General features: G+C 33.9%; 2 protein-coding genes, 2 long non-coding RNA genes and 1 other non-coding gene across 6 annotated transcripts; 4 read left to right on the top strand and 1 right to left on the bottom strand.

The window, feature by feature from the left end:
- Nucleotides 1–1,548: 1,548 nt before the first annotated feature.
- LOC105179265 (protein IQ-DOMAIN 24) lies at nucleotides 1,549–5,310 on the top strand. 2 transcript variants are annotated; one of them, XM_088882549.1, is made up of 4 exons: nucleotides 1,549–2,287; nucleotides 3,710–3,916; nucleotides 4,008–4,076; nucleotides 4,235–5,310. In XM_088882549.1, exons 1-4 carry the CDS (start codon nucleotides 1,916–1,918, stop codon nucleotides 5,003–5,005), a joined length of 1,419 nt encoding a protein of 472 aa, XP_088738675.1. In that variant the 5' UTR covers nucleotides 1,549–1,915; the 3' UTR covers nucleotides 5,006–5,310. The 2 variants fall into 2 exon arrangements, with proteins under 2 accessions (XP_088738675.1, XP_088738676.1); XM_088882550.1 differs by having other exon boundaries at nucleotides 1,559–2,287; nucleotides 3,710–3,910.
- Nucleotides 5,311–6,795: 1,485 nt separating this feature from the next.
- On the bottom strand, nucleotides 6,796–6,869 carry TRNAV-AAC (transfer RNA valine (anticodon AAC)). The gene has a single exon. It is a non-coding gene; the product is annotated as a tRNA-Val (tRNA).
- Nucleotides 6,870–7,544: 675 nt separating this feature from the next.
- Nucleotides 7,545–8,595, top strand: LOC105179267 (putative non-specific lipid-transfer protein 14). The gene is made up of 2 exons (XM_011102884.3): nucleotides 7,545–8,241; nucleotides 8,333–8,595. The coding sequence occupies exons 1-2, from the start codon at nucleotides 7,886–7,888 to the stop codon at nucleotides 8,361–8,363; spliced, it is 387 nt and encodes a 128-aa protein (XP_011101186.1). The 5' UTR covers nucleotides 7,545–7,885; the 3' UTR covers nucleotides 8,364–8,595.
- Nucleotides 8,596–12,169: 3,574 nt separating this feature from the next.
- LOC148787592 (uncharacterized) lies at nucleotides 12,170–16,726 on the top strand. The gene is made up of 4 exons (XR_016066331.1): nucleotides 12,170–12,374; nucleotides 12,678–12,874; nucleotides 13,591–13,718; nucleotides 16,485–16,726. It is a non-coding gene; the product is annotated as an uncharacterized LOC148787592 (long non-coding RNA).
- A 3,923-nt stretch (nucleotides 16,727–20,649) lies between these two features.
- LOC148787591 (uncharacterized) lies at nucleotides 20,650–25,206 on the top strand. Its single transcript, XR_016066341.1, has 4 exons — nucleotides 20,650–20,854; nucleotides 21,158–21,354; nucleotides 22,071–22,198; nucleotides 24,965–25,206. It is a non-coding gene; the product is annotated as an uncharacterized LOC148787591 (long non-coding RNA).
- Nucleotides 25,207–26,929: the final 1,723 nt, after the last annotated feature.

Genomic DNA, 26,929 nt, shown 5'->3' with positions numbered 1-26,929 from the left:
GGATTTAGTCTCACACCCGACCCAAACTAGATACAATTTTGGGTATTATGAGTTATGCACAATAGTTTGGATCCGGGAATAAAGTCAAGCCGGAATGCAGTATTGGTCCTATTTCAACCTTATCCTCTCATGTTAAACTCATTAAATGTTGCAGAGAGAGAGAGAGATCTTTTATTGTGTCGAAGGACTGATCTTGTACAAGATGGAGATAAGAATCAAGGGAGGAAGATTTGCTTTTTTTCCCTATTGCGGGGATGGAGCTTGCTAGTTGATGACTGTTTGGTTTCCATCACTGTCTGCTCTGTTATGCATCTCTCATTTACATAAGTGGGGACCAAAACACAGGTAGTAAGTAAATTTGCATCTAATTTTTCGATTGACGTTAAATGCCCGGGTGAATATCGGCTTGTTCATGCTGCATTCGTTGCCTTGCATAGATTGAACAGATTCTATTTTCTTTTTTTTTAAAGGATATGTGTCAATATCAGTGCATCAGGTGCAGTATTGAACTTATTGTCTGAAATCGTACTTCTTGATGCTAATAATGAACAATTAGTTCCTCCTCTTAATAATGACCGGTAGATGTTTATGATTATCATTTAATACTTGAAGTAAAAGTTTATTCTTGACAGTCTACTCAATTATCAAGTTTGATGCAAATTTATTGTTGCGTTTGTTTGGTGAGTGGAGAAATTGTTTCTACTTTTATGTTTTTGTCAATTATTTCACTGGACTATTATCGAATTTTTCAAATGAAAACAAACACGGGGTATTATGATGTTTCATGGATTTGCTACATCAATTTAGTTAGGTCTTAACAAAACATATTATGCGACTAACAAATCCTTCTATCCTACACGTCCCTACAGAAGTGGCATAATAAATACCAAGTTTACAAGTTGGAATTCTAATTCAAATTCAATTTGATTAAATATAAGTTAATTTATATAATAAATATAATATATTATATTATACTTATTATATTATATTATAATAAATATAAGTTTATTTAATTAAATTTAATTTGATTTACAAGCATAGTATAGAGTCACATGCACAAAAACTGTACAAACTGCCAAATAATGGTACTTTGAAGGGACCAAGATATCAGCAGTCGCAACTGGGAAAAACGAGTTTGGCTTCGTGTTGAAGGGGAGTGGAATCTGTATGTTGTCAGTGCTTCGGAAATAGACCCAGAATAGTTTAATGAAATTTTTAGAATTACATGTTATATATCAATATTACATTATGATATTCCCTCTTTCTTTCTTTCTTTTTTTTTTAAAAAAAATAAAAAATAAAAACAATCAATTAGAGCATAATATATTAAATTATTTTAAACGTTATCAAATATATCAATAATTTCATTGAAATATAAATCACTATATAAGCATATAGACAATCTACTTATTCTATCAAATATATTAACAATTTCATAAAAAATAACAAAATAAGAAATCATAAATAATTATATGTAGACGACAAAATTAATTCAAAATCTCTGCCCAGCAATCACCATAAAGAGTTTTAAAGTCTCAAGTATAAATTCAGAAAATTAATTTTATAATATTAATTACAATATTATTATTATAATCAATTTAAAAAGGTATAAAAAAATATATTTTTTTTATTTTTGTTGGGTTGAGAAAATGAAAAAGATATTGGAATGGAAATTGGAGCAAAGAGAGAGTGTTACCTGTCAATTGTCGCCTACTTTAAAACTCCGGGGTCCCATCTCCCAACCACCAGAACATCACGACAGCGCGTCACTCTCACTCTCCCCTTCCTCCCTCCTCTTCCTTTAAACCTCCCCCTCCCCCATTAACTACTACTGCTACTACACTCTGCCTCTCAGCTCCCCCGTCAAATGCCATCAAAATGCTAAAACCTCCTCTACACTCCCTGTTAATGATAAATGGGTAAGGCCACCAGGTGGTTCCGTTCACTTTTAAGCTCCAAGAAGTCGCCGGATTCCTCGCCGGCCAAGGATAAGGGCAAGAAGAGCAAGTGGGCTTTCTCCAATTCTGCTGATAAGGTTAAGAATCATGTCGAAGAGCCTTTGGCCAGCCCCTACCTTGAGGGACTGGACGCTAACAAGCATGCGATAGCAGTGGCGGCCGCCACTGCCGCGGTGGCCGAGGCGGCTCTGGCCGCCGCCCACGCCGCGGCTGAGGTGGTTAGGTTGACCAGTGGTGGTGGCAGTGGGAGGACTGCTCCGTACGTCAGCGGTGATCGGAGACTAGTATTGGCTGCCGTCAAGATTCAGTCGGCATTCCGTGCTTATTTGGTTAGTGAACTTTTAGTTTTATTTCGGAAAATTGCTTCTTGTAGTTTATCTTTTTTCCTTAATTCACCATATGATCTGAGCTGGTTTTCTTCTTCTTCTTTTTTTTTTTTTTTTGTTCATGCAGTCTCTTGGCTTGATTACATCAACAATTCAGTATGAAAAATCAACCACAAAAACTGATTCTTTTTTCACATTCATTCTTGTCAAATTATATATATATATAGAGAGAGAGAGAGAGAGAGTTTCTTTTTGCTTCACATTATTGTTTAATTTTCATTAGAATGTGAATATGATGTTTTGAATCTTTACTATCAAACTGTGAGAAAGCAAGAAGCATTAATGAAGTTTTTGGACCATGACAGAAAGTTTGGCAACCTAAGAGATTAGGATGTATTATCCTTTAGGATTAGATCCCAACTTTTCTTTCTTGGATTTTATTGTCAAGTCTTTGTCTTCTACATCTATTTACTTCAGTGTGTGGGGATAGTAATTCATATATCACCAGTTGTGATCACATATGCGGACAACACATGTCCTTATTACAAGATGGCAGTGAAACTTTGATCTGCATAAATAAATAATTGATTTTTGGGAAAGTAATGGTTGATGTTCAAAGGTCATGTGAAGGGACTGGGTAGACTTGAAGTGGGACTCAACTCCACCAAGCTAGTGGCTGTGACACCTCACAATCACTGAGACAATTCATTCCCTTGTCCTTAAACAGAGGAGTATAAAGTAATTTATGTTTTATGGGTTGTAAAGGAAATTCCGATATGGATTGTAAAGGAAATTCCGATATGAACTTTTCATATGCTTTCTTAGTGGTAAAGTTTGTGGAAGTCTTTTTATTCCATAGGCAGAGTAGGGTCTTCTTGAATTAGGTTAGTGGGAAGATTGAGTTCCTTGTAGGGGAAAGTTCACTGACTCTTACATACCTTGAAGATCCCAAATTTCTTGGAAGGGTATTTTGGGTAATCCCACTGGCGTAAACAAGTTTGAGCTTGACTTGTGGTTTATTTACCGTTTTGATATTGCGAAAGAACTAAGCCCTTTTGGTACAAACTCTTTTTTCTCCTTGCTTCTCCGGGTCATATGCTAGCAACCAACGGCCTACATTATTCTAGTGACAAAATTCTCAACCCTAGTAAAGAAAACTTGCTTCTGCTATTTGGAAGACATTCAAATTTTTACTTAGTGGTGGGGTACTTGGTTTGTAATTAGCAGCCTAATGGCCCATCACTTTCGGTGACCACTAGTTCTGAATAGTTAGTGCTGCTTAATGAGTAGTCCTTAAGAATCCATTTTATATTTTTTGAGATCATTAAATTGAAAATCTGATGTTGCCTGTTGTGAGATTTTGATGAGGATACTGGCTGCAAAGTCAGACTTATTAATCTAAAACTCATGCTGTGTTTTATATAGGCTAGGAGGGCATTGAAGGCCCTTAAGGGACTGGTTAAGCTTCAAGCCCTGGTGAGAGGCCACATTGTCAGAAAGCAAAGCGCCAATATGCTCCGTCGCATGCAAGCAATGGCTCGAATCCAGGCTCGAGCCTCTGCACATCGATCTTACACGTCCGACTCCTCAAATTCCAAAATCAACTTCTCTAACTCTAGTCATCCAGTGCGTGTACTTTTCTTTCCCTTAATTAATGCATAGGTCGAATAAGTCAACATTGTGCTTTTGTTTATATTCTAGACTTGTGTATGCTTGCCTGCAGGGTGTCACAAATTTCAGAAAGTATGAAGAGAGGTCAAATAGTGCCAAACATGTGGGATCTCTTCTTAAGGTACCTTACTTGAGTTTCCGTCATGGACAATATTAGTCGATACAACATTTATTCGATTTTCATGTTATGCACCCTTCAAACCCAATTCTCTTCTGACTCAGTCCCACGAGACTGAAATATCTTTATTGATAATGTCTTGTGTGTTCGTGAAAATGCAGCAAAATCATCCAAGATCAAGTATTGTCAACAAGGAAAGTACACAGATTGCTACCAGATGGTTAAACCATTGGATGGAACAATGCGCGTGGAGCAACCTTGATACCTCCCTTGAAAGAGGACATGGTGATGATGAGAGAACCGACAAGATACTTGAAATCGACACATGGAAGCCTAACCAGAACACCAGCCGAAATGACAGAATGGTTCCCAGTTCCCAATATTTCTCAGCATGGAATGGCATGGGACAGGAATATTCGAAAATCAGCCCAGTGTCGAGACTTTCCTCAAAACTTCAAAAACCAAATCCTAGTATATCTTCTGAGGAAGTTTTGTCTGTGATATCACCAAAGTTTCCTCCAGAGGGAGATCATGTTGCAGCAGGGACTGCCGAAAACAGCCCAAGAGTCCATTCTGCTTCCTCTAGACCGACCAGCAACGTAAGAGGGCCGTTTACTCCTGCAAGGAGTGAGTGTTGTAGAAGCTTGTTTGGTGATTATCTTGGTCACCCAAATTACATGGCGAATACAGAATCGTCCCGGGCTAAAGTTAGATCTCACAGTGCCCCTAAGCAGAGAATGCAGTTTGAGGAGCTCGGGTTGAGCGCCAAACTTAGTCGCAGTTTCTGGGAATCGGATGCTATTTCAGAAACGGGGTCTGCAACTAATCCCCGGAGCAACAAGAATGTATGCGCTGGTCATGTAAAGAGGCAAGGGACACCTAAACGAGATGCAGCTGTCAGTTTCAGCTCTGTCCACGGCTATAGGCTCTAGGGACGAATTTGTCATTATCCAAAATATCATAGTCAATCGAGAAGCTTCACATATATGAGTAGATCAAGCCTCGGGAAGAAGACATTGTTGCTGGAGCCATTGTAAGAACTAACGACTTCAATGAGCATGGAGAAATTTGTAGTTAGCTTTCTTGTTAGTGTGTTGTCCCGTTTGTTGTCAATCAATTGTGTGTCTAAAATGCTTGACAATAAATTGAGTAGCTTTCCGTAGTTGTATTTTCTGTCCAGTATCAGAGATAATCTCAACCTTAATAATCAACTTTGTTCATGCAACCTTTTTTATCATATTTGTCTTTGTACGTACCAGCTTAGATTAGACATTAATATGAGGTTTTGGCTGCAGTAATTGATAGTTATTTGTTTGCTTGTGATGCATGCTTTCTTTCCGTTTTTCTTTTTTCCTTTTTGGCTTACAACCCCAAATTTATGAATTATCTACGTACATTATTTATGTCTTTTGTGTAACTACAAAAACTACCATTGGCAATAAAAAAATAGGGGTAGTTTGTGTAATGTAGTTGATGTTTTTAGGTGGTAACTGTGTAATTTTTTGTTGAAATGATGTCGACGTTTTTTGTGGATGTATGTGTAATTTTTTAAAAACATAAGGGTGAAATGCATAAATAGACCTACATCAAGGTGTATAGATTTATTATCCCCAAGAAAATCTAACCGCAATGGAAAATTTATCTTGTCAGAATATATTTAGACATTGTCCAACTTAATCGCTGTAGCTTTACTAACATATTAAGAATTGTCCAACTTGATCACTGAAGCTTCGTTGACATATTGAGCATCATCCAACTTCATTAAGAATAGTGCAACTTAATCACCATAGTTCCATTAACACACTAAACATTTTGAAGTTGTTAGTTCTAACTTGTAGTGGACAGTGTCTGGTATTTTGTAAGCAAAGGAGAAATGAGATTCTTGATTTCTTACAGTATTTGTAATGAAGTCCCAAATAAAGCAGCAGGCGGATGTCACACTCAAATCCCAATAATTAATTATCTCACTTTTGACTAAGTTAAGAAAATAATTAAATCATAATAAGAACAACAACAACAACAATAACAATGATGATGATGATGATGAGACTAATAATAGGAAACAAAAAGAATCATTTCAGTTTGATGGGAAGGCATTCAAATGTTGAATTATGCATATTGACGTGTTGGGGTTGAATCACAAATCAAATCTTCCTCATCTTTATATATATTGGTGCATGTGATTTCCACTTTGTTGAAAATTTTGGCATAAGAAACAACACTCCATCTTTGGATGCTCATCACGTCATCCTCTGCTGCCTGCCTCCCTCCCTCCCTCCTTCACATTTCTTTCCACCCTTCTCTTTAAGGAGTTGAATGACCAGATCCTATACATTCCAAACCTGGTGGGAAGCAAGAGAGGGGGTGTCGTGGTGTAGTTGGTTATCATGTCACTCAAGGTTAAGGTCCTATGTTTCTTGAATCAAAATGTAATTTATAGCATTGCTCAGGTACAGAAAGATCAATTGATAAATTTGACATTCACACCATCAAACAATCAAATACAAAAGAAACAAATGCAGAAGAATATGAAGAGAAGCAAATGCCTAATTTCATGGTGTCAAATATGAAATGAATCTTTGTGCAAACTGAGCGATGCTATAAAAATGCACCGACTCTGACCGAGTAGTTGTAGTAAGTAGCAGTCATCATGTTCATGGACCTAAAAACCAGACAAAAGAAAGCAACCAGCTAACTGAGAACAATTAGCACAACAAGCGCATGGCGTCGCCCGGACTCGAACCGGAGACCTTCAGTGTGTTAGACTGACGTGATAACCAACTACACCACGACACCCTGCCTGTCATTCAACGTTCAATTTCCTTCTTGAACATGAAAAACAAAGCCTTCCAGCGTTTGGGTATATCATAAACTCTTTAAACTACTTTACAAATACTTAAGAGCTCGTAAAAATATTATAAATAATTTAGTAAACTATTAAGAGAAAAAACTTACAAACTCTTATAAGTTGCTACAAAATAAAAAATAAAAATAAAGAGTTCCTAATTTATTTTTAAAATCTTAATGGATTTTTCTAAATTAATTGTAGACTTTTATTACTAACATCTATAAGATCCATCTTCTTATTTATTGAAATAGTTTAGAATTTATTTTTAAAATAATATTTGACGTCTTTTAAAATATTCAAAATAAGCTTAGCCAATTAATTCTATCTTAATTAGTTTTTGTAACGCATTTTACATGTTATTAGGCGTTCTCAAATATTTACCAAACACTTTCCAATATTTTAAATATTTCGAAACATCTTCTAATATGTTATGAACATTAAGCTTATAAACTCACTCAAACGCTCTTTAAATACTATAAGTTCGATGTCTATCGTCTATCCATAAGATAATAGTATAAAGCGACGAGTTTATTGTCTGTATTTAATTTAATATTATAAAATTGCACTTTCTAATACAATTTAAACTCATTTCTTTCAACTAATGAGTTAAAATTTTGGGAAATTTTTACACAAGTCAATCATATAGCAACGATGATAGAGTTGACATGTGATTAGTCATTTTTTTTTAAATTATACAATAATAATATGATTTAATTAGTTCAAATTTGACCAAACTCGAATTTACTGAAAATGTAACTTCTAAACCACCATGCATGGCCGCAGTGTTGTGATTGAGTTCAAAACTCATGGAAATTTGATGAAATTTGCACACGACGGACGTTTTGCACCAAACCAATCCCAAAACCCCTATATTATCAGGCAATTTCTCCTCTACTGTGTCTGCCCAACCGATACGTTTTAAAGTAGAATAGAAATTAAAACTTAACTGTAGAAATCTCGCGAAATGGTAAGAATTAGCTACCCGGCCGCAGCTTTTGCAATCGGAGCGGCGGCGATTTTCTTTTCGCGGTACCTGGTGGTTTCCGCCGCCGACTGCGCCACCGTGACGGAACTGGTCTCCTCCTGCTCCAGCTTCGTTACATACGGCTCGCCCGACCCCATCCCTGGATCCCCCTGCTGCGCCGCGATGACGAGCCTGAACAACCTAGCGGATTCCGGCGACAACCGCCGCGACGTGTGCCGGTGCTTGATGGATCTGATTGCGGCGTACAACCATCACGCCACCGCCATCGCCACCTTGCCTGGCTTCTGCGGAGTTTCTCTTGGATTCACCATTGATCCCAACACTGACTGTGAATAGTAATTAATCGTTTGATAAGAACACCTCTCTCTCCCTCTCTCCAAATTCTGTCACTGATTATCATTAACATATGGGTTTGATTTGGTGCAGCGTCGACCAAGCCGAGATGAAAGGACGGTGAATCTAAAGGCAACAGTTGAGCAAGCTGTAGCGTAACAGTGATGAGGACCGATCTGATTCAGAACAACACACATTCAACCTTTTTTATATAGTGAATTAATTAAACTAAAACTGTAATGTTTTTGTTCCAGTTATAATGGTTGGATTGGCGTCTCATTTGATTGTGTATTGCTGAAATGAATTAAGTAAAAATTTGATAGGAAAAATTGTAATTTTAGTTTTATAAGTATATGTGGCGAGAATTTCAGTCCAGTCAAAATCAATTTTAGTAATTTTATAGTGGAATTAACAAATTGGTAATCTAAGGACATTTTGTCAGAAAAGTGCATGTGACACGCTAATTAAAAAATAATAATCAACTTATGAATTTCTATTAGAATTATCCTTAAACTTCAATTCTTTTACTTGTAGCATCAAATTGTCCTTAAATAATCAATTTCTTAAAATTACAGTATTAAATTGTCAAAATTGATTTCAATAGGATTTTGTAGAAAAGATAAGAACTAGTATATGTTTTGATATGTTTTCTGACGAAAAGACGTAATATATGAAAATGTGTTTGGTTTGAGATTTGTTGTAATAAATTTTGTATGAAAATGTGAAAATCCAAGAAGTCGAGATTGGTGTTCCTGATGTCCCTGAGGGGCCAAGTAAGGCCAAGAAACGCAAATATAGGACTTTGGTTCTAATTAATTTTGGCTTTGTTGTCTATATGTGTCCGTTACTAGCAAATATACTAATGTTTGTTGGTTACACCATGGGGATGGTCTAAGACAATTTAGAGTGAGAGTACTGCTTGAAGCTAATGGAAACTCATGTTGTGATATCTTGACATTGATCAGTGACAGTGACACCAAGTGCATTTTAGGAGCTTTGAGTAACCTTTTGTTTTCTTACTATTATCTTTATAACCAATCAGATTAGCCTATCTCCTACCCCCCATTCTCTCTCTCTCTCAATATATATATATATATATATATATTCACTGTAATGTAAGTGTCTGCTCTCCTTTGCTTCTAGTTCAGCTTGAGTTTAGTAATTTTCTTAAATTATTATTAGCTTGCGATCGATCAGAAGTATTTTTTCTCTTAAGTGCATCTGGAGAGCTCTCTTGGTTATTAAGTATTTCTGCTCTGTTGCTTATGTGTGCATCTAGAAAAATTTCATGGTTAGGATTCGAATGAAAAATACTTAATAACCAAGAGAGTATTTCAAGGCTGGGGAGAGTTCCCCTGATGTGGTGTCAAAGTCAATACTGCGTCTTGGGGGATCGACTAATGATCCCTAAGAGGCATCATAGAAGCTGGAATAGAGGTGGCGGACCCTCCTACTGGCGTTAGGGAGGTTCCTGCAACGACCTAGAGAGGCTGAGTGCTATCGGGTGTCTCCATAGTCTTTTGCTTATTGCGGTATTACTAGGGGTTTCCATGGTATTTCACGTTTTTAACTCAATTTCCCACAGATGGCGCCAATTGATGCCTCGATTTCAGCACCAGCCCAAAACTTTGGGTCTTGATAGCAAGACTGGACAAACGGAGCGAAAATTTTTAAGAAAGAGAACCTGTAAAATAAAATGTTAGCACTTCGACGCCCAAATTAGTGTTGGATCTGAAGAACAATAGTTCAAAGTGATAAAAAAAATATTAATAAAATGAAATGTAATGCTGGAAAAGATAAATAAATCGCATTTTGTCAATGCCAGAGAATGATAGCAGAGTGATAACCAATGTTCTGTCTCTTGAAGGTATCCCCCCTCACCAGGGAATCGATCGTGCTCCATATTCTTGCGGTGAATGGGTAGGATTAGTTGAGATAAGATATGATCATGTTCTATTTTTAGGGGTTGTACTGTTGGATCCGTTATTTAGGTGAGGGAGAGAGTCCAAGACAGAGAAGGACTCCTAGCGCGCAAGGAGTCTGCTGGGTGTTAGAGTCCGAGTTCTTGGAGGAGGGGAGGTCTTCCTGCCACGCACATTCCATGTCAACAGCGAGTTCTTGGGGGAGGGCTTCCTGCCACGCACATTCCATGTCAACAGGGGGGGCCTTACGTGGAGAGCTAATATGTCTGCCACGCAGGCTTCAAGGACCACCATGTATATGAGGATTGGGCCAGCTACAAGTGTTTGGACCGAGCGTGTTTGGCCATGTGACCTGGGTTTCATTCCTCGTCATGGGCATACCAAGGTGAGGCGTTTGGGCTTCTTATTTTGTTTTTTTGCCTAATTATGCTGGGCCATACCCATCATTCATTAACAAGTATTATAGGGTTAAGATAACTAATAACAAATATATTTTGCTATAGTGGATATTAAATATAATAGTAAAATTTATATACAATATATTAAACATCTATTTTCAAAAAAAAATATCAAAACGTAATACATTGTAGTCAAGTTTATTTTCAGATAATATAAACCAAAATACCATATTTTTAATATCATCTAAAACTAAACTATGACATATTGACTAACAATTTTTATATATGGTGAATTTTGAAATAAATGCATTTTGTTGTAGTGGATATTGAAATCAAAGGGATTATATTAAATAGTTATTTATAAAAAAAAGCATCAAAAACTGAATTATTCATTAAGCCCGTTGTTTTGAGATAATATAAACTAACATACCATATTTTAATATCATCTAAACCTAAAATATAAGAGATTGACATAATTCTAATATATAGCGGATAAACGTATTTTTGTTTTAGTGGATATTGAAATTATAGCGATAAAATTTCACACGCATTATATTAAAAAAAATATATCAAAACATACTAATTGTTGGTTAAGCTTGTTTTCAGATAAAAGAAAGCAAAATACCATACTTTAATATCATCCAAAATTAAAATATGGTATATTGACTAACAATTATAATATGTGGTGAAAATTTTGAAATATAAGCATTTTGTCGCAGTGGATGTTGAAATTAAAATGGTAAAAATTTATAAGAATTATATTAAATATTTATATACAAAAAAGTTCATCAGAATGTACTTAATTATTGATTAAGTTTAACATTGGATAATATAAACTAAAATATCATGTTTTAATATCATCTAAAATTAAAATATGAGATTTTTAATTATATATTGCAGTAAGAAATGAATGCTAACTATTTATTGAAAATAAAATTTAGTTAGTATTAGTTATAGTAGCACACGTAGCAAATAGTTCACATGTTCTTTGTATTTATTCAAAACATTATTTTATTCTTAACCCAAATATTCACTTTACCATCATTTTGAGGATTTTGTAATTTAGATTTCATAATTTTATGATTTTAATATATTAATTTATATTTTATAATATATCATTCGACTATTATAATTCACACGATTGTTAGATATGATCGGTTAAAACTTTTAATCTATAGATAATAAAATGAATCATTGAAACTATCCACTTAAGCGTCACGCATCCGTAAATGTGGTCAACCTAAATGAGTTTTATTATGCCAAATAGAATATAATGTATTTTTTAGATTAAAATAAAAAATTATTAAATTTCATCCAAAAGAGATATTATCTAACGGCTTTTGGATAAAGAATTAAAAATATTGAATTTATCAAAAAGAATCTGTTCTATATTATCTAACAAGTTTTTTAAGATACACAATAAAAAATATTAATATTTGTACAAAAAATTCTAATTAATATCATTTTCTTTATTGTTTCTTTAAGTGCATAAAAATATGTATATTCAATATCTAGTTTTTCAATTGGACAACAATTTAAATTTCCAAGCAAGAAGGTTAATTTTGTTATTTTAGATCAAAAAAGAAAAAACATTGTTACCGTTAAGGATTTCTTACGGTTGGCCACTTCATATTAAAGGCACTCCTCACCTTCTCAAGGCAGCCGCTCCTCTCCTCCCCCAACAGCCACTCTCTACTCTAACCGCGGCATCAGTCGTCTTTTTAGGCAGCCACCTCCGCCGTCCGCCGTTCTCGTCCTGCGACCGCCAACCTCGTGTGCCGGCCACCATTTGGCTTCCGTCTCTTATTTCTTCAGGTAATTCTTGAAATTCATCAACTCAAAATCAAACGAGTTCATTTAATTTCTTAAATCAATGGTTTATGAAATATTAATTTGAATAATTTTTTAAGATCACCGACTTAGATTACACGATTTTTTGTATATTCTCGATTTTTTTCTTGGAAGGTTTAGGCCAATTGTTCCAAGGGTTCTTTTATAATTACTTCAAGAAGCATGAGTTCACAAAAGTATTCCATTGTATCACAAATTTGTGCAATCCGGCTTTACTCAAGATTCATGAGGATAATTTTAACCAAAGAATTGTTGCCATTTTTCCAGGAATTGCAAGAGTCAAAAAAAGACAGTGTTGCACTTTCAATGTGGAGTGGAGCAGCAGTGACAAAACCTGGTTCGAAGCTGTTGTGCGAGACAAGGGTTGAGGGAGTTGCAAACAAAGATGCCGGTGTAGACATTGATGAGGAGAACAGCCAAGATGGCTCCCCGAATTGGAGATTTTGGAGGGCTCTTCCCTTTGGGTATGGTTGTTTTTTCATATGATTATAATCTGTTGGTGCTTCTATGCTTTTGGTCACTAGAATGGATAAAATGCTTTTGTTGTCTATATATTCTGCTTTTGACCTTCTATAAGTTATGGCATGAAGAGAAACGGAGGAAAAAGAAACTCAACACTCTTGATTTTTGTAGACTTCCTTCCATGTTTCTTTGCTCTCCATCTCGAGGGATATTTAGATTTTATTCTTCTGTCCTTTTGCTGAGCGTCTCTGTAAAGTTGGGGCTTCATAATTGTTTATCGTAGTTTTGAGATACAATATTTGAACAGGGTTTAGGATCTTTGTGTGATGTGTTGGTCGATTGTCCTCAATTATTTTTGTTTGTACCAGCTTGTTTAATTTTACGGAGGAACACAGTTGTTTCGGGGGGGTTCTCATTTCTTTGTTCTCAAATGCTCTTGCATTTGGACACCCGATATTGTACGACAGTCAACAATTATGTTCAGAGTTTGACCCCAAAAAACTGCTGCAATTGAACTTTCGACCGTCACCTTTTGATCAAATTTCAGCTGGTAGAAATTAGTAGATTTTTCTGTAAATTTTCACCAAAAATGCATGTATATCTCGACTCTTCAAATACGAAAAATAATTTTATCTAGTCTTTCTTTTGTCTTTTTGATTTTGATTTGGTGGTCTTTCCCTTCTTGTAATGGGATTTAATCACATTTGTATGCTTTCAGTGGATTCCCATTTGGTGGTTGATAGTTGAAACCAAATTTGAGACTGCAACTTTGGCCTTAATCAGACTGCAATTTTGATTTCGTAGTTCTCTCTTAATCAGACTATTGGCCTTGAATTGGTAAGAGAGGTTAGTGATGTTTTCTCCTTTGCTACAACTTTGGTTTGGAAAAGTTTTGGCTTTGATCGGGAAGAGCAGTAAGTTACTACTTTATCTTAACTACTATTATCTTTTTCCAGTCAATTTCTCCTATCTCTATCGTAATGCATATATGTTATTCACTGAAATTTAAGTGCCAGCTATAAACTCTCTGCTACTCCAATTTGATCTCATCTTAAAATTTCTCGTTTTCTTCTATGTCTTGGTTTATTCGTAGTTCTCTCTTAATGCAAAGTACACGGAGAAAGGGCTGATTGAATTGTGATGTCATATTATTTATTAGCAATTATTTTATTTGCAAGCTTATTGTTAGCAATATTGTCATTGTCTATATCTTACTAGTGCCATTAAACTTGTGAATTGTCTAGCATGTTTCAAGTCCCAAAAAGCATCAGTTAGATATGAGGAGCCATCGTTAGAAAATTCCGAAAGTATGTATTATGCAATCAAACATGTAGCATGCATATATTTGATTCTACAACTGCAACGCATTAGTTAGTATTATAGGTTATGTGTACTCGTTTATTAAAGGTTGAAGGCGCTACAGTTTGAATTTGGTTTTGCAAATTCTGTGTTACCGGAAAACGTCATATTGTTAAAAACTGTGTGGGAATCAAAAGGGTTGAATAGGATTTAAAACACTCAATTGTGGGACACATTTTGGCCGCTAAAAGTATGCTTTTTGATGATATTTTAGAACCTAATGTTAACTTATGTATCTTCATATTCCTCTCTTCAAATTTCTAACCAAAAAGAGACCAATGTCCTTATCAGTTCTTTCTTGCCGACTTTTCTCCCATATTTTGAAATCAAGGAGGCTGAAACCATTGAATTTATGCTTTGTAAACTTTAAATCCAAATTTTGTGCGCTGATTTCTTTGAAAAACTCACGTGACCATCATTTTCACTCGGAAAGAATAGGATTGTGAATGTTTGGGGCAGTTGAAATGTGAATGGTGCAAGTATAGAGTTGAGACCTAAATTGGAGAACAAATCTCCCTCTTTTTTGTAAATTTGTTCTTGGTTAATTCGTTGTGTTGGGTTTTCTTCATGAGCTTGTTTTGAAATCTTTTGTTGTTATACATTTAAAATTATTGTATGAATTTACAGAAATCATGTTGGTTCATGTTAACATCTTATGTTTGCAGGTGTACCACAGAAAAATATCGAAAAATCTATATTATCCAACCATGAGTTATTTTATTTTGTGGACTTTGGAAAATTAAATACTATGCGAAAGTGTAGAGCGGTTGTCTAGATGCCAATCAATTTTTCTTAAGAAGATTTCATGAATTTTGTGAATATACGTAATCTCAAACGTTTGATAAATGTTTTTTAACGAACAAATTAATACTAGATATGAGAATTTTTTTAGTTTTATTGAGTAATTAACCATAGTATATTTCCAAAAAAATTGTTTTCTTTTTTATTCTTTTACTAAGATTTGTTTTCTCTTGTCAAGTGCTTTTTATAAACTCATGTTTTCAAAATCAGTATGGAATGCACCAATTTCTCTAAGATAAATTTACAAAGTTTGAATATTTTGGTCAGTTTTAACAAGTATATAGATGTATTTCATTTACCTGTTTGTGGATAAGTGCCTAAAAACGTCACATGTTTTTATTTTCAGAGAAAATCATTAATTGATTTTTATTGTCATTTAAAGAAGTTTTTGTAATCTTGGGAACACTTTGAAGTTTGAAGTGCATTCGATTTATTACTTTGAACAAATTGATAATTTTTTCTTTAGACTTCCAAAAAAGTGTATAATTAGCTCTGTTGTGATAAATAAGTGAATTGATAAAACTTAAAGAAACACATGCATTAACTATATTGCTACTTGCCAAAATGTGGTAAACAAATCTTTTAACATGATAGGTGTACAAGTAATTTAAAAATAAACAATGAGATGGCATCTAGACAACCGTTTTACCGTGTAGTGTATGATATTTAATTTTTTAAGTTCAAAAATAAATTAATTTTTGGTTGCGTAGTAGTGATTTTTCGACAAATTTTTCTATGATACACCTACAAAGTTCGGATGTCGATATGGACAAATATGGTATTTCTGTACAATTTGTACAAAAGTCTTAAATGTATGACAATCAAAAGGTTTTGAAAAAGCAAATTGGATAAAACCTAACATAATGAATAATTTGAGAATAAATTAACAAAAATGGTGGAGGATTAGCTCCCGTTTAGGCATCAACTCCGAACTACCTTGCATTCTTCACATTTTAAACTGGCCTCAGAATTCGTAATCCCATTATTTCCAAGTTAGAATGTTGAGAATGTGAAGGTTTCATAGAAATCACACACACTTTTGGATTTGAAGTATACAAAGAAAAAATGCAATGGTTTCACCCTTTCTTGAATTCTAAAATATGGAAAAAATCGGTGGAGAATAACTAGATAGGGACAAAGGTTGCGCCTTTGGTTAGAAAAATGGTAGAGAGGAAGCGATAGATACATTAGGTTATCGTGTGGTTCTAAATAGTGTCAAAAAGCACATTCTTTTTAGCGGTCAATGCGAAACAATTGAGTGTTTGGATCTCCTACTTCAACTCTTTAAAATCCCACACAGTTTTTAACGAGATGATGTTATTTTGACAAGCACATTATTGAAAAACCAAATACAAACTCTAGAGCCATCAATCGTAATAGACGTGTATAGATACATTGCAATTTGCTCTTTACATACTTTTAAATGACACTGACATTGTTGATTACGTGCAGGGTAATGCAAGTGAAGATGATTCCAAATGATACAGTCGTCAACTTGCTTCACAATAACACAGTGGCTTTCATGACACACACAAGAGCCTTGCGGTTTCTTTTCCGAAACATCGACATCCATTACTTTGTTTGTAGTACTTTTGGTCTTCAGTGGAAAAGGCCTTTGTTTAGGCTTTTATGTATTAAAATTACCTATTGCAATTCCTTCAGTTTTTAATGCGACGCAACACCAGTTACACTTATTACTACTTCTATTCTCTACTACATGTCCTAATCATAGTCTTGTGATATACAATACTTAAATAGAACTATTTTTATGCATTCCAAAAGAGCACTCGGCTTCCAGTATAACTCCACTTCATTAATCATAGCAATGCTCTTAGTTCTCAACTTGTATCAAAAGTTTCATTATTCTTTTCCTCTCTAATTTGTTTTTCAAATATTCTCATAAACAACACTGGTAATTTAGCTATTAAAAACCAGAATTTAGAGGTCTCAAATTACGAAGCTCTTCAATACATTCAATTAGAGGGTGCATATATACTCTTAAGGAGAGAAATCTAAAATGGATTGAGTTGCCGCAATGTAAATTGTATAATTCCTTAGAATGCTTTCAGATATGTTGCATCATCGTTGCTGATACCAGTCACATCTGCTACAGCTCCAATCTAAAAGCAATGAAAATGCGAGTGAATCGACCCGAGAATGCGCAAGTGGAAGCGGTAAATAAAATTACGTAAATTAAAAGCCGAACATAATAATACCATGATTCCAAGTGGTGTACCCTTGGAGTTGCGGGGCGATCGATATAGTTAATTACAACAACAATAAAATTAAATGGTGCTTATGGTAAAATTAAAAACGAGAAGTGCGAAAAACGTAAATCAAGAATTGCCTTTGATTGATTTACTTTGAACCTCCTTCATTTGAGCCGTTTACGTGAGACTTCAACGTTAAAGTCCTTTAAAGACGCGTCCACACCACACCTGAATATGAGATCCCTTAATTCAATTTGATAGAAAAGAATTAAGGAGAAAAAGAATACACCTTGGAGAGGGGCGCTGGACGGTTGTTCTAGGGTAGGAAAATTATTTTTGTGTTGTGAGGTTTCATTAGTTATTTCAAGTAACTAATATACATATACATATATATATATATATATATATACCTTGAATGGATTGATAATTTGTACAAAAGTATTAAATGTACGACAATCAAAAAATTTTACAAAAGCAAATTGGATAAAACCTAATATAATGAATAATTTAAGAATAAATTAGCAAAAACAGTGAGGATTATCTCCCCTTTAGGCATCAACTCCGAACTACCTTGCATTTTCTTCACATTTTCGACTAGCCTCAAAATTCATAACCCGTTACTTCCAAGTTAGAATGTTGATAATGTGAAGGTTTCATAGAAAATCAAATACATTTTGGATTTGAAGTATACAAAGAAAAATGCATTGTTAGATAGGGACAAAGATTACGTCTTTGGTTAGAAAAATGGTAGAGAGGAAGAGATAGATACATTAGGTTGTCATGTGCTACTAGATAGTGTCCAAAAGCACATTCTTTTTAGCGGTTAATGTGAAAAAATTGAGTGTGTTTAAATCTTCTACTTCAATCTTTAAATTGACGAGATGATGTTATTTAGGCAAGCACATAATTGAGAAACCAAATACAAACTCTAGAACCATCAGTCATAATAGACGTGTATAGATAGATTGCATGCTATACGTTATGCATTTTGCTCTTTACATATCTTGAAATGATATTGATATTGTTTGATTATATGCAGGTTAATGCTAGTGAACATGACCCGTCATTACTAGGGATTTCCAAGGTAATTCACGTCTTTAACTCAATTTCCCATAGATGGCGCCGATTGATGCATGCGATTTCAGCACCAGCCCAAGTCTTAGGGTCTTGATATCGAGATTGGACAAACGGAGCGAAAACTTTTAAGAAAGAGAACTTGCAAAATAAAATGTTAGCACTCTAGCGCCCAAATTAGTATTGAATCTGAAAAACAATAGTTCAAAGTGATAAAAAAATGTTAATGAAATGAAACGTAATACTGGAAAAGATAAATAAATCGCATTTTGTCAATGACATAGAATGATAGAAGAGTGATAACCAATGTTCTGTCTCTTGAAGGTATCCCCCCTCACCAGGGAACCGATCGTGCTCCATATTCTTGAAGTGAATGGGTAGGATTAGTTGAGATAAGATATGATCATGTTCTATTTTTAGGGATTGTACTGTTGGAGCCATTATTTAGGTGAGGGAGAGAGTCCAAGACAGAGAATGACTCCTAGACCGCAAGGAGTCTGCTGTGTGTTAGAGTCCGAGTTCTTGGGGGAGGTCTTCCTGCCACGCACATTCCATGTCAACAGGGGGGGCCTTACGTGGAGAGCTAATATGTCTGCCACGCAGGCTTCAAGGACCACCATGTATATGAGGATTGGGCCAGCTACAAGTGTTTGGACCGAGCGTGTTTGGCCATGTGACCTGGGTTTCTTTCCTCGTCATGGGCATACCAAGGTGAGGCGTTTGGGCTTCTTATTTTGTTTTTTTGCCTAATTATGCTGGGCCATACCCATCATTCATTAACAAGTATTATAGGGTTAAGATAACTAATAACAACTATATTTTGCTATAGTGGATACTAAATATAATAGTAAAATTTATATACAATATATTAAACATCTATTTTCAAAAAAAAATATCAAAACGTAATACATTGTAGTTAAGTTTATTTTCAGATAATATAAACCAAAATACCATATTTTTAATATCATCTAAAACTAAACTATGACATATTGACTAACAATTTTTATATATGGTGAATTTTGAAATAAATGCATTTTGTTGTAGTGGATATTGAAATCAAAGGGATTATATTAAATAGTTATTTATAAAAAAAAACATCAAAAACTGAATTATTCATTAAGCCCGTTGTTTTGAGATAATATAAACTAACATACCATATTTTAATATCATCTAAACCTAAAATATAAGAGATTGACATAATTCTAATATATAGCGGATAAACGTATTTTTGTTTTAGTGGATATTGAAATTATAGCGATAAAATTTCACACGCATTATATTAAAAAAATATATCAAAACATACTAATTGTTGGTTAAGCTTGTTTTCAGATAAAAGAAAGCAAAATACCATACTTTAATATCATCCAAAATTAAAATATGGTATATTGACTAACAATTATAATATGTGGTGAAAATTTTGAAATATAAGCATTTTGTCGCAGTGGATGTTGAAATTAAAATGGTAAAAATTTATAAGAATTATATTAAATATTTATATACAAAAAAGTTCATCAGAATGTACTTAATTATTGATTAAGTTTAACATTGGATAATATAAACTAAAATATCATGTTTTAATATCATCTAAAATTAAAATATGAGATTTTTAATTATATATTGCAGTAAGAAATGAATGCTAACTATTTATTGAAAATAAAATTTAGTTAGTATTAGTTATAGTAGCACACGTAGCAAATAGTTCACATGTTCTTTGTATTTATTCAAAACATTATTTTATTCTTAACCCAAATATTCACTTTACCATCATTTTGAGGATTTTGTAATTTAGATTTCATAATTTTATGATTTTAATATATTAATTTATATTTTATAATATATCATTCGACTATTATAATTCACACGATTGTTAGATATGATCGGTTAAAACTTTTAATCTATAGATAATAAAATGAATCATTGAAACTATCCACTTAAGCGTCACGCATCCGTAAATGTGGTCAACCTAAATGAGTTTTATTATGCCAAATAGAATATAATGTATTTTTTAGATTAAAATAAAAAATTATTAAATTTCATCCAAAAGAGATATTATCTAACGGCTTTTGGATAAAGAATTAAAAATATTGAATTTATCAAAAAGAATCTGTTCTATATTATCTAACAAGTTTTTTAAGATACACAATAAAAAATATTAATATTTGTACAAAAAATTCTAATTAATATCATTTTCTTTATTGTTTCTTTAAGTGCATAAAAATATGTATATTCAATATCTAGTTTTTCAATTGGACAACAATTTAAATTTCCAAGCAAGAAGGTTAATTTTGTTATTTTAGATCAAAAAAGAAAAAACATTGTTACCGTTAAGGATTTCTTACGGTTGGCCACTTCATATTAAAGGCACTCCTCACCTTCTCAAGGCAGCCGCTCCTCTCCTCCCCCAACAGCCACTCTCTACTCTAACCGCGGCATCAGTCGTCTTTTTAGGCAGCCACCTCCGCCGTCCGCCGTTCTCGTCCTGCGACCGCCAACCTCGTGTGCCGGCCACCATTTGGCTTCCGTCTCTTATTTCTTCAGGTAATTCTTGAAATTCATCAACTCAAAATCAAACGAGTTCATTTAATTTCTTAAATCAATGGTTTATGAAATATTAATTTGAATAATTTTTTAAGATCACCGACTTAGATTACACGATTTTTTGTATATTCTCGATTTTTTTCTTGGAAGGTTTAGGCCAATTGTTCCAAGGGTTCTTTTATAATTACTTCAAGAAGCATGAGTTCACAAAAGTATTCCATTGTATCACAAATTTGTGCAATCCGGCTTTACTCAAGATTCATGAGGATAATTTTAACCAAAGAATTGTTGCCATTTTTCCAGGAATTGCAAGAGTCAAAAAAAGACAGTGTTGCACTTTCAATGTGGAGTGGAGCAGCAGTGACAAAACCTGGTTCGAAGCTGTTGTGCGAGACAAGGGTTGAGGGAGTTGCAAACAAAGATGCCGGTGTAGACATTGATGAGGAGAACAGCCAAGATGGCTCCCCGAATTGGAGATTTTGGAGGGCTCTTCCCTTTGGGTATGGTTGTTTTTTCATATGATTATAATCTGTTGGTGCTTCTATGCTTTTGGTCACTAGAATGGATAAAATGCTTTTGTTGTCTATATATTCTGCTTTTGACCTTCTATAAGTTATGGCATGAAGAGAAACGGAGGAAAAAGAAACTCAACACTCTTGATTTTTGTAGACTTCCTTCCATGTTTCTTTGCTCTCCATCTCGAGGGATATTTAGATTTTATTCTTCTGTCCTTTTGCTGAGCGTCTCTGTAAAGTTGGGGCTTCATAATTGTTTATCGTAGTTTTGAGATACAATATTTGAACAGGGTTTAGGATCTTTGTGTGATGTGTTGGTCGATTGTCCTCAATTATTTTTGTTTGTACCAGCTTGTTTAATTTTACGGAGGAACACAGTTGTTTCGGGGGGGTTCTCATTTCTTTGTTCTCAAATGGTCTTGCATTTGGACACCCGATATTGTACGACAGTCAACAATTATGTTCAGAGTTTGACCCCAAAAAACTGCTGCAATTGAACTTTCGACCGTCACCTTTTGATCAAATTTCAGCTGGTAGAAATTAGTAGATTTTTCTGTAAATTTTCACCAAAAATGCATGTATATCTCGACTCTTCAAATATGAAAAATAATTTTATCTAGTCTTTCTTTTGTCTTTTTGATTTTGATTTGGTGGTCTTTCCCTTCTTGTAATGGGATTTAATCACATTTGTATGCTTTCAGTGGATTCCCATTTGGTGGTTGATAGTTGAAACCAAATTTGAGACTGCAACTGTGGCCTTAATCAGACTGCAATTTTGATTTCGTAGTTCTCTCTTAATCAGACTATTGGCCTTGAATTGGTAAGAGAGGTTAGTGATGTTTTCTCCTTTGCTACAACTTTGGTTTGGAAAAGTTTTGGCTTTGATCGGGAAGAGCAGTAAGTTACTACTTTGTCTTAATTACTATTATCTTTTTCCAGTCAATTTCTCCTATCTCTATCGTAATGCATATATGTTATTCACTGAAATTTAAGTGCCAGCTATAAACTCTTTGCTACTCCAATTTGATCTCATCTTAAAATTTCTCATTTTCTTCTATGTCTTGGTTTATTCGTAGTTCTCTCTTAATGCAAAGTACAAGGAGAAAGGGCTGATTGAATTGTGATGTCATATTATTTATTAGCAATTATTTTATTTGCAAGCTTATTGTTAGCAATATTGTCATTGTCTATATCTTACTAGTGCCATTAAACTTGTGAATTGTCTAGCATGTTTCAAGTCCCAAAAAGCATCAGTTAGATATGAGGAGCCATCGTTAGAAAATTCCGAAAGTATGTATTATGCAATCAAACATGTAGCATGCATATATTTGATTCTACAACTGCAACGCATTAGTTAGTATTATAGGTTATGTGTACTCGTTTATTAAAGGTTGAAGGCGCTACAGTTTGAATTTGGTTTTGCAAATTCTGTGTTACCGGAAAACGTCATATTGTTAAAAACTGTGTGGGAATCAAAAGGGTTGAATAGGATTTAAAACACTCAATTGTGGGACACATTTTGGCCGCTAAAAGTATGCTTTTTGATGATATTTTAGAACCTAATGTTAACTTATGTATCTTCATATTCCTCTCTTCAAATTTCTAACCAAAAAGAGACCAATGTCCTTATCAGTTCTTTCTTGCCGACTTTTCTCCCATATTTTGAAATCAAGGAGGCTGAAACCATTGAATTTATGCTTTGTAAACTTCAAATCCAAATTTTGTGCGCTGATTTCTTTGAAAAACTCACGTGACCATCATTTTCACTCGGAAAGAATAGGATTGTGAATGTTTGGGGCAGTTGAAATGTGAATGGTGCAAGTATAGAGTTGAGACCTAAATTGGAGAACAAATCTCCCTCTTTTTTGTAAATTTGTTCTTGGTTAATTCGTTGTGTTGGGTTTTCTTCATGAGCTTGTTTTGAAATCTTTTGTTGTTATACATTTAAAATTATTGTATGAATTTAAAGAAATCATGTTGGTTCATGTTAACATCTTATGTTTGCAGGTGTACCACAGAAAAATATCGAAAAATCTATATTATCCAACCATGAGTTATTTTATTTTGTGGACTTTGGAAAATTAAATACTATGCGAAAGTGTAGAGCGGTTGTCTAGATGCCAATCAATTTTTCTTAAGAAGATTTCATGAATTTTGTGAATATACGTAATCTCAAACGTTTGATAAATGTTTTTTAACGAACAAATTAATACTAGATATGAGAATTTTTTTAGTTTTATTGAGTAATTAACCATAGTATATTTCCAAAAAAATTGTTTTCTTTTTTATTCTTTTACTAAGATTTGTTTTCTCTTGTCAAGTGCTTTTTATAAACTCATGTTTTCAAAATCAGTATGGAATGCACCAATTTCTCTAAGATAAATTTACAAAGTTTGAATATTTTGGTCAGTTTTAACAAGTATATAGATGTATTTCATTTACCTGTTTGTGGATAAGTGCCTAAAAACGTCACATGTTTTTATTTTCAAAGAAAATCATTAATTGATTTTTATTGTCATTTAAAGAAGTTTTTGTAATCTTGGGAACACTTTGAAGTTTGAAGTGCATTCGATTTATTACTTTGAACAAATTGATAATTTTTTCTTTAGACTTCCAAAAAAGTGTATAATTAGCTCTGTTGTGATAAATAAGTGAATTGATAATACTTAAAGAAACACATGCATTAACTATATTGCTACTTGCCAAAATGTGGTAAACAAATCTTTTAACATGATAGGTGTACAAGTAATTTAAAAATAAACAATGAGATGGCATCTAGACAACCGTTTTACCGTGTAGTGTATGATATTTAATTTTTTAAGTTCAAAAATAAATTAATTTTTGGTTGCGTAGTAGTGATTTTTCGACAAATTTTTCTATGATACCACCTACAAAGTTCGGATGTCGATATGGACAAATATGGTATTTCTGTACAATTTGTACAAAAGTCTTAAATGTATGACAATCAAAAGGTTTTGAAAAAGCAAATTGGATAAAACCTAACATAATGAATAATTTGAGAATAAATTAACAAAAATGGTGGAGGATTAGCTCCCGTTTAGGCATCAACTCCGAACTACCTTGCATTCTTCACATTTTAAACTGGCCTCAGAATTCGTAATCCCATTATTTCCAAGTTAGAATGTTGAGAATGTGAAGGTTTCATAGAAATCACACACACTTTTGGATTTGAAGTATACAAAGAAAAAATGCAATGGTTTCACCCTTTCTTGAATTCTAAAATATGGAAAAAATCGGTGGAGAATAACTAGATAGGGACAAAGGTTGCGCCTTTGGTTAGAAAAATGGTAGAGAGGAAGCGATAGATACATTAGGTTATCGTGTGGTTCTAAATAGTGTCAAAAAGCACATTCTTTTTAGCGGTCAATGCGAAACAATTGAGTGTTTGGATCTCCTACTTCAACCTTTAAAATCCCGCACAGTTTTTAACGAGATGATGTTATTTTGGCAAGCACATTATTGAAAAACCAAATACAAACTCTAGAGCCATCAATCGTAATAGACGTGTATAGATACATTGCAATTTGCTCTTTACATACTTTTAAATGACACTGACATTGTTGATTACGTGCAGGGTAATGCAAGTGAAGATGATTCCAAATGATACAGTCGTCAACTTGCTTCACAATAACACAGTGGCTTTCATGACACACACAAGGGCCTTGCGGTTTCTTTTCCGGAACATCGACATCCATTACTTTGTTTGTAGTACTTTTGGTCTTCAGTGGAAAAGGCCTTTGTTTAGGCTTTTATGTATTAAAATTACCTATTGCAATTCCTTCAGTTTTTAATACGACGCAACACCAGTTACACTTATTACTACTTCTATTCTCTACTACATGTCCTAATCATAGTCTTGTGATATACAATACTTAAATAGAACTATTTTTATGCATTCCAAAAGAGCACTCGGCTTCCAGTATAACTCCACTTCATTAATCATAGCAATGCTCTTAGTTCTCAACTTGTATCAAAAGTTTCATTATTCTTTTCCTCTCTAATTTGTTTTTCAAATATTCTCATAAACAACACTGGTAATTTAGCTATTAAAAACCAGAATTTAGAGGTCTCAAATTACGAAGCTCTTCAATACATTCAATTAGAGGGTGCATATATACTCTTAAGGAGAGAAATCTAAAATGGATTGAGTTGCCGCAATGTAAATTGTATAATTCCTTAGAATGCTTTCAGATATGTTGCATCATCGTTGCTGATACCAGTCACATCTGCTACAGCTCCAATCTAAAAGCAATGAAAATGCGAGTGAATCGACCCGAGAATGCGCAAGTGGAAGCGGTAAATAAAATTACGTAAATTAAAAGCCGAACATAATAATACCATGATTCCAAGTGGTGCACCCTTGGAGTTGCGGGGCGATCGATATAGTTAATTACAACAACAATAAAATTAAACGGTGCTTATGGTAAAATTAAAAACGAGAAGTGCAAGAAACGTAAATCAAGAATTGCCTTTGATTGATTTACTTTGAACCTCCTTCATTTGAGCCGTTTACGTGAGACTTCAACGTTAAAGTCCTTTAAAGACGCGTCCACACCACATCTGAATATGAGATCCCTTAATTCAATTTGATAGAAAAGAATTAAGGAGAAAAAGAATACACCTTGAGAGGGGCGCTGGACGGTTGTTCTAGGGTAGGAAAATTATTTTTGTGTTGTGTGGTTTCATTAGTTATTTTAAGTAACTAATATACATATACATATATATATATACCTTGAATGGATTGATAATTTGTACAAAAGTATTAAATGTACGACAATCAAAAAATTTTACAAAAGAAAATTGGATAAAACCTAATATAATGAATAATTTAAGAATAAATTAGCAAAAACAGTGGAGGATTATCTCCCCTTTAGGCATCAACTCCGAACTACCTTGCATTCTTCACATTTTAAACTAGCCTCAAAATTCATAACCCGTTACTTCCAAGTTAGAATGTTGATAATGTGAAGGTTTCATAGAAAATCACATACATTTTGGATTTGAAGTATACAAAGAAAAATGCAATGATTTCACCCTTTCTTGAATTTTAAAATATAGGGGAAATCGGTGGAGAATAACTAGATAGGGACAAAGATTGCGTCTTTGGTTAGAAAAATGGTAGAGAGGAAGAGACATATACATTAGGTTGTCATGTGCTACTAGATAGTGTCCAAAAGCACATTCTTTTTAGCGGTCAATGTGAAAAAATTGAGTGTTTAAATCTCCTACTTCAATCTTTAAATTGACGAGATGATGTTATTTAGGCAAGCACATAATTGAGAATCCAAATACAAACTCTAGAACCATCAATCATAACAGACGTGTATAGATAGATTGCATGCTATACGTTATGCATTTTGCTCTTTACATATCTTGAAATGATATTGATATTGTTTGATTATATGCAGGTTAATGCTAGTGAACATGACCCGTCATTACTAGGAATTTCCATGGTAATTCACGTCTTTAACTCAATTTCCCATAGATGGCGCCAATTGATGCATGCGATTTCAGCACCAGCCCAAGTCTTAGGGTCTTG

This window comes from Sesamum indicum, linkage group LG7 (assembly GCF_026168435.1).
Source record: "Sesamum indicum cultivar Baizhima isolate 11 linkage group LG7, ASM2616843v1, whole genome shotgun sequence".
Lineage (NCBI taxonomy): Eukaryota > Viridiplantae > Streptophyta > Magnoliopsida > Lamiales > Pedaliaceae > Sesamum > Sesamum indicum.
The sequence above is the reverse complement of the archived record's forward strand: the minus strand, read 5'-3'. Positions and strand labels throughout refer to the sequence as shown.

What these genes read in the sequence shown, in the direction of transcription:
- LOC105179265 (XM_088882549.1), top strand. Translation starts at nt 1,916, where the DNA reads ATGGGTAAGGCCACCAGGTGGTTCCGTTCACTTTTAAGCTCCAAGAAG. An exon ending in CGGCATTCCGTGCTTATTTG is followed by an intron (nt 2,288 to 3,709) that starts GTTAGTGAACTT and finishes TGTTTTATATAG; the next exon opens with GCTAGGAGGGCATTGAAGGC. An exon ending in ACTCTAGTCATCCAGTGCGT is followed by an intron (nt 3,917 to 4,007) that starts GTACTTTTCTTT and finishes GCTTGCCTGCAG; the next exon opens with GGTGTCACAAATTTCAGAAA.
- LOC105179267 (XM_011102884.3), top strand. Translation starts at nt 7,886, where the DNA reads ATGGTAAGAATTAGCTACCCGGCCGCAGCTTTTGCAATCGGAGCGGCG. An exon ending in CCCAACACTGACTGTGAATA is followed by an intron (nt 8,242 to 8,332) that starts GTAATTAATCGT and finishes GATTTGGTGCAG; the next exon opens with CGTCGACCAAGCCGAGATGA.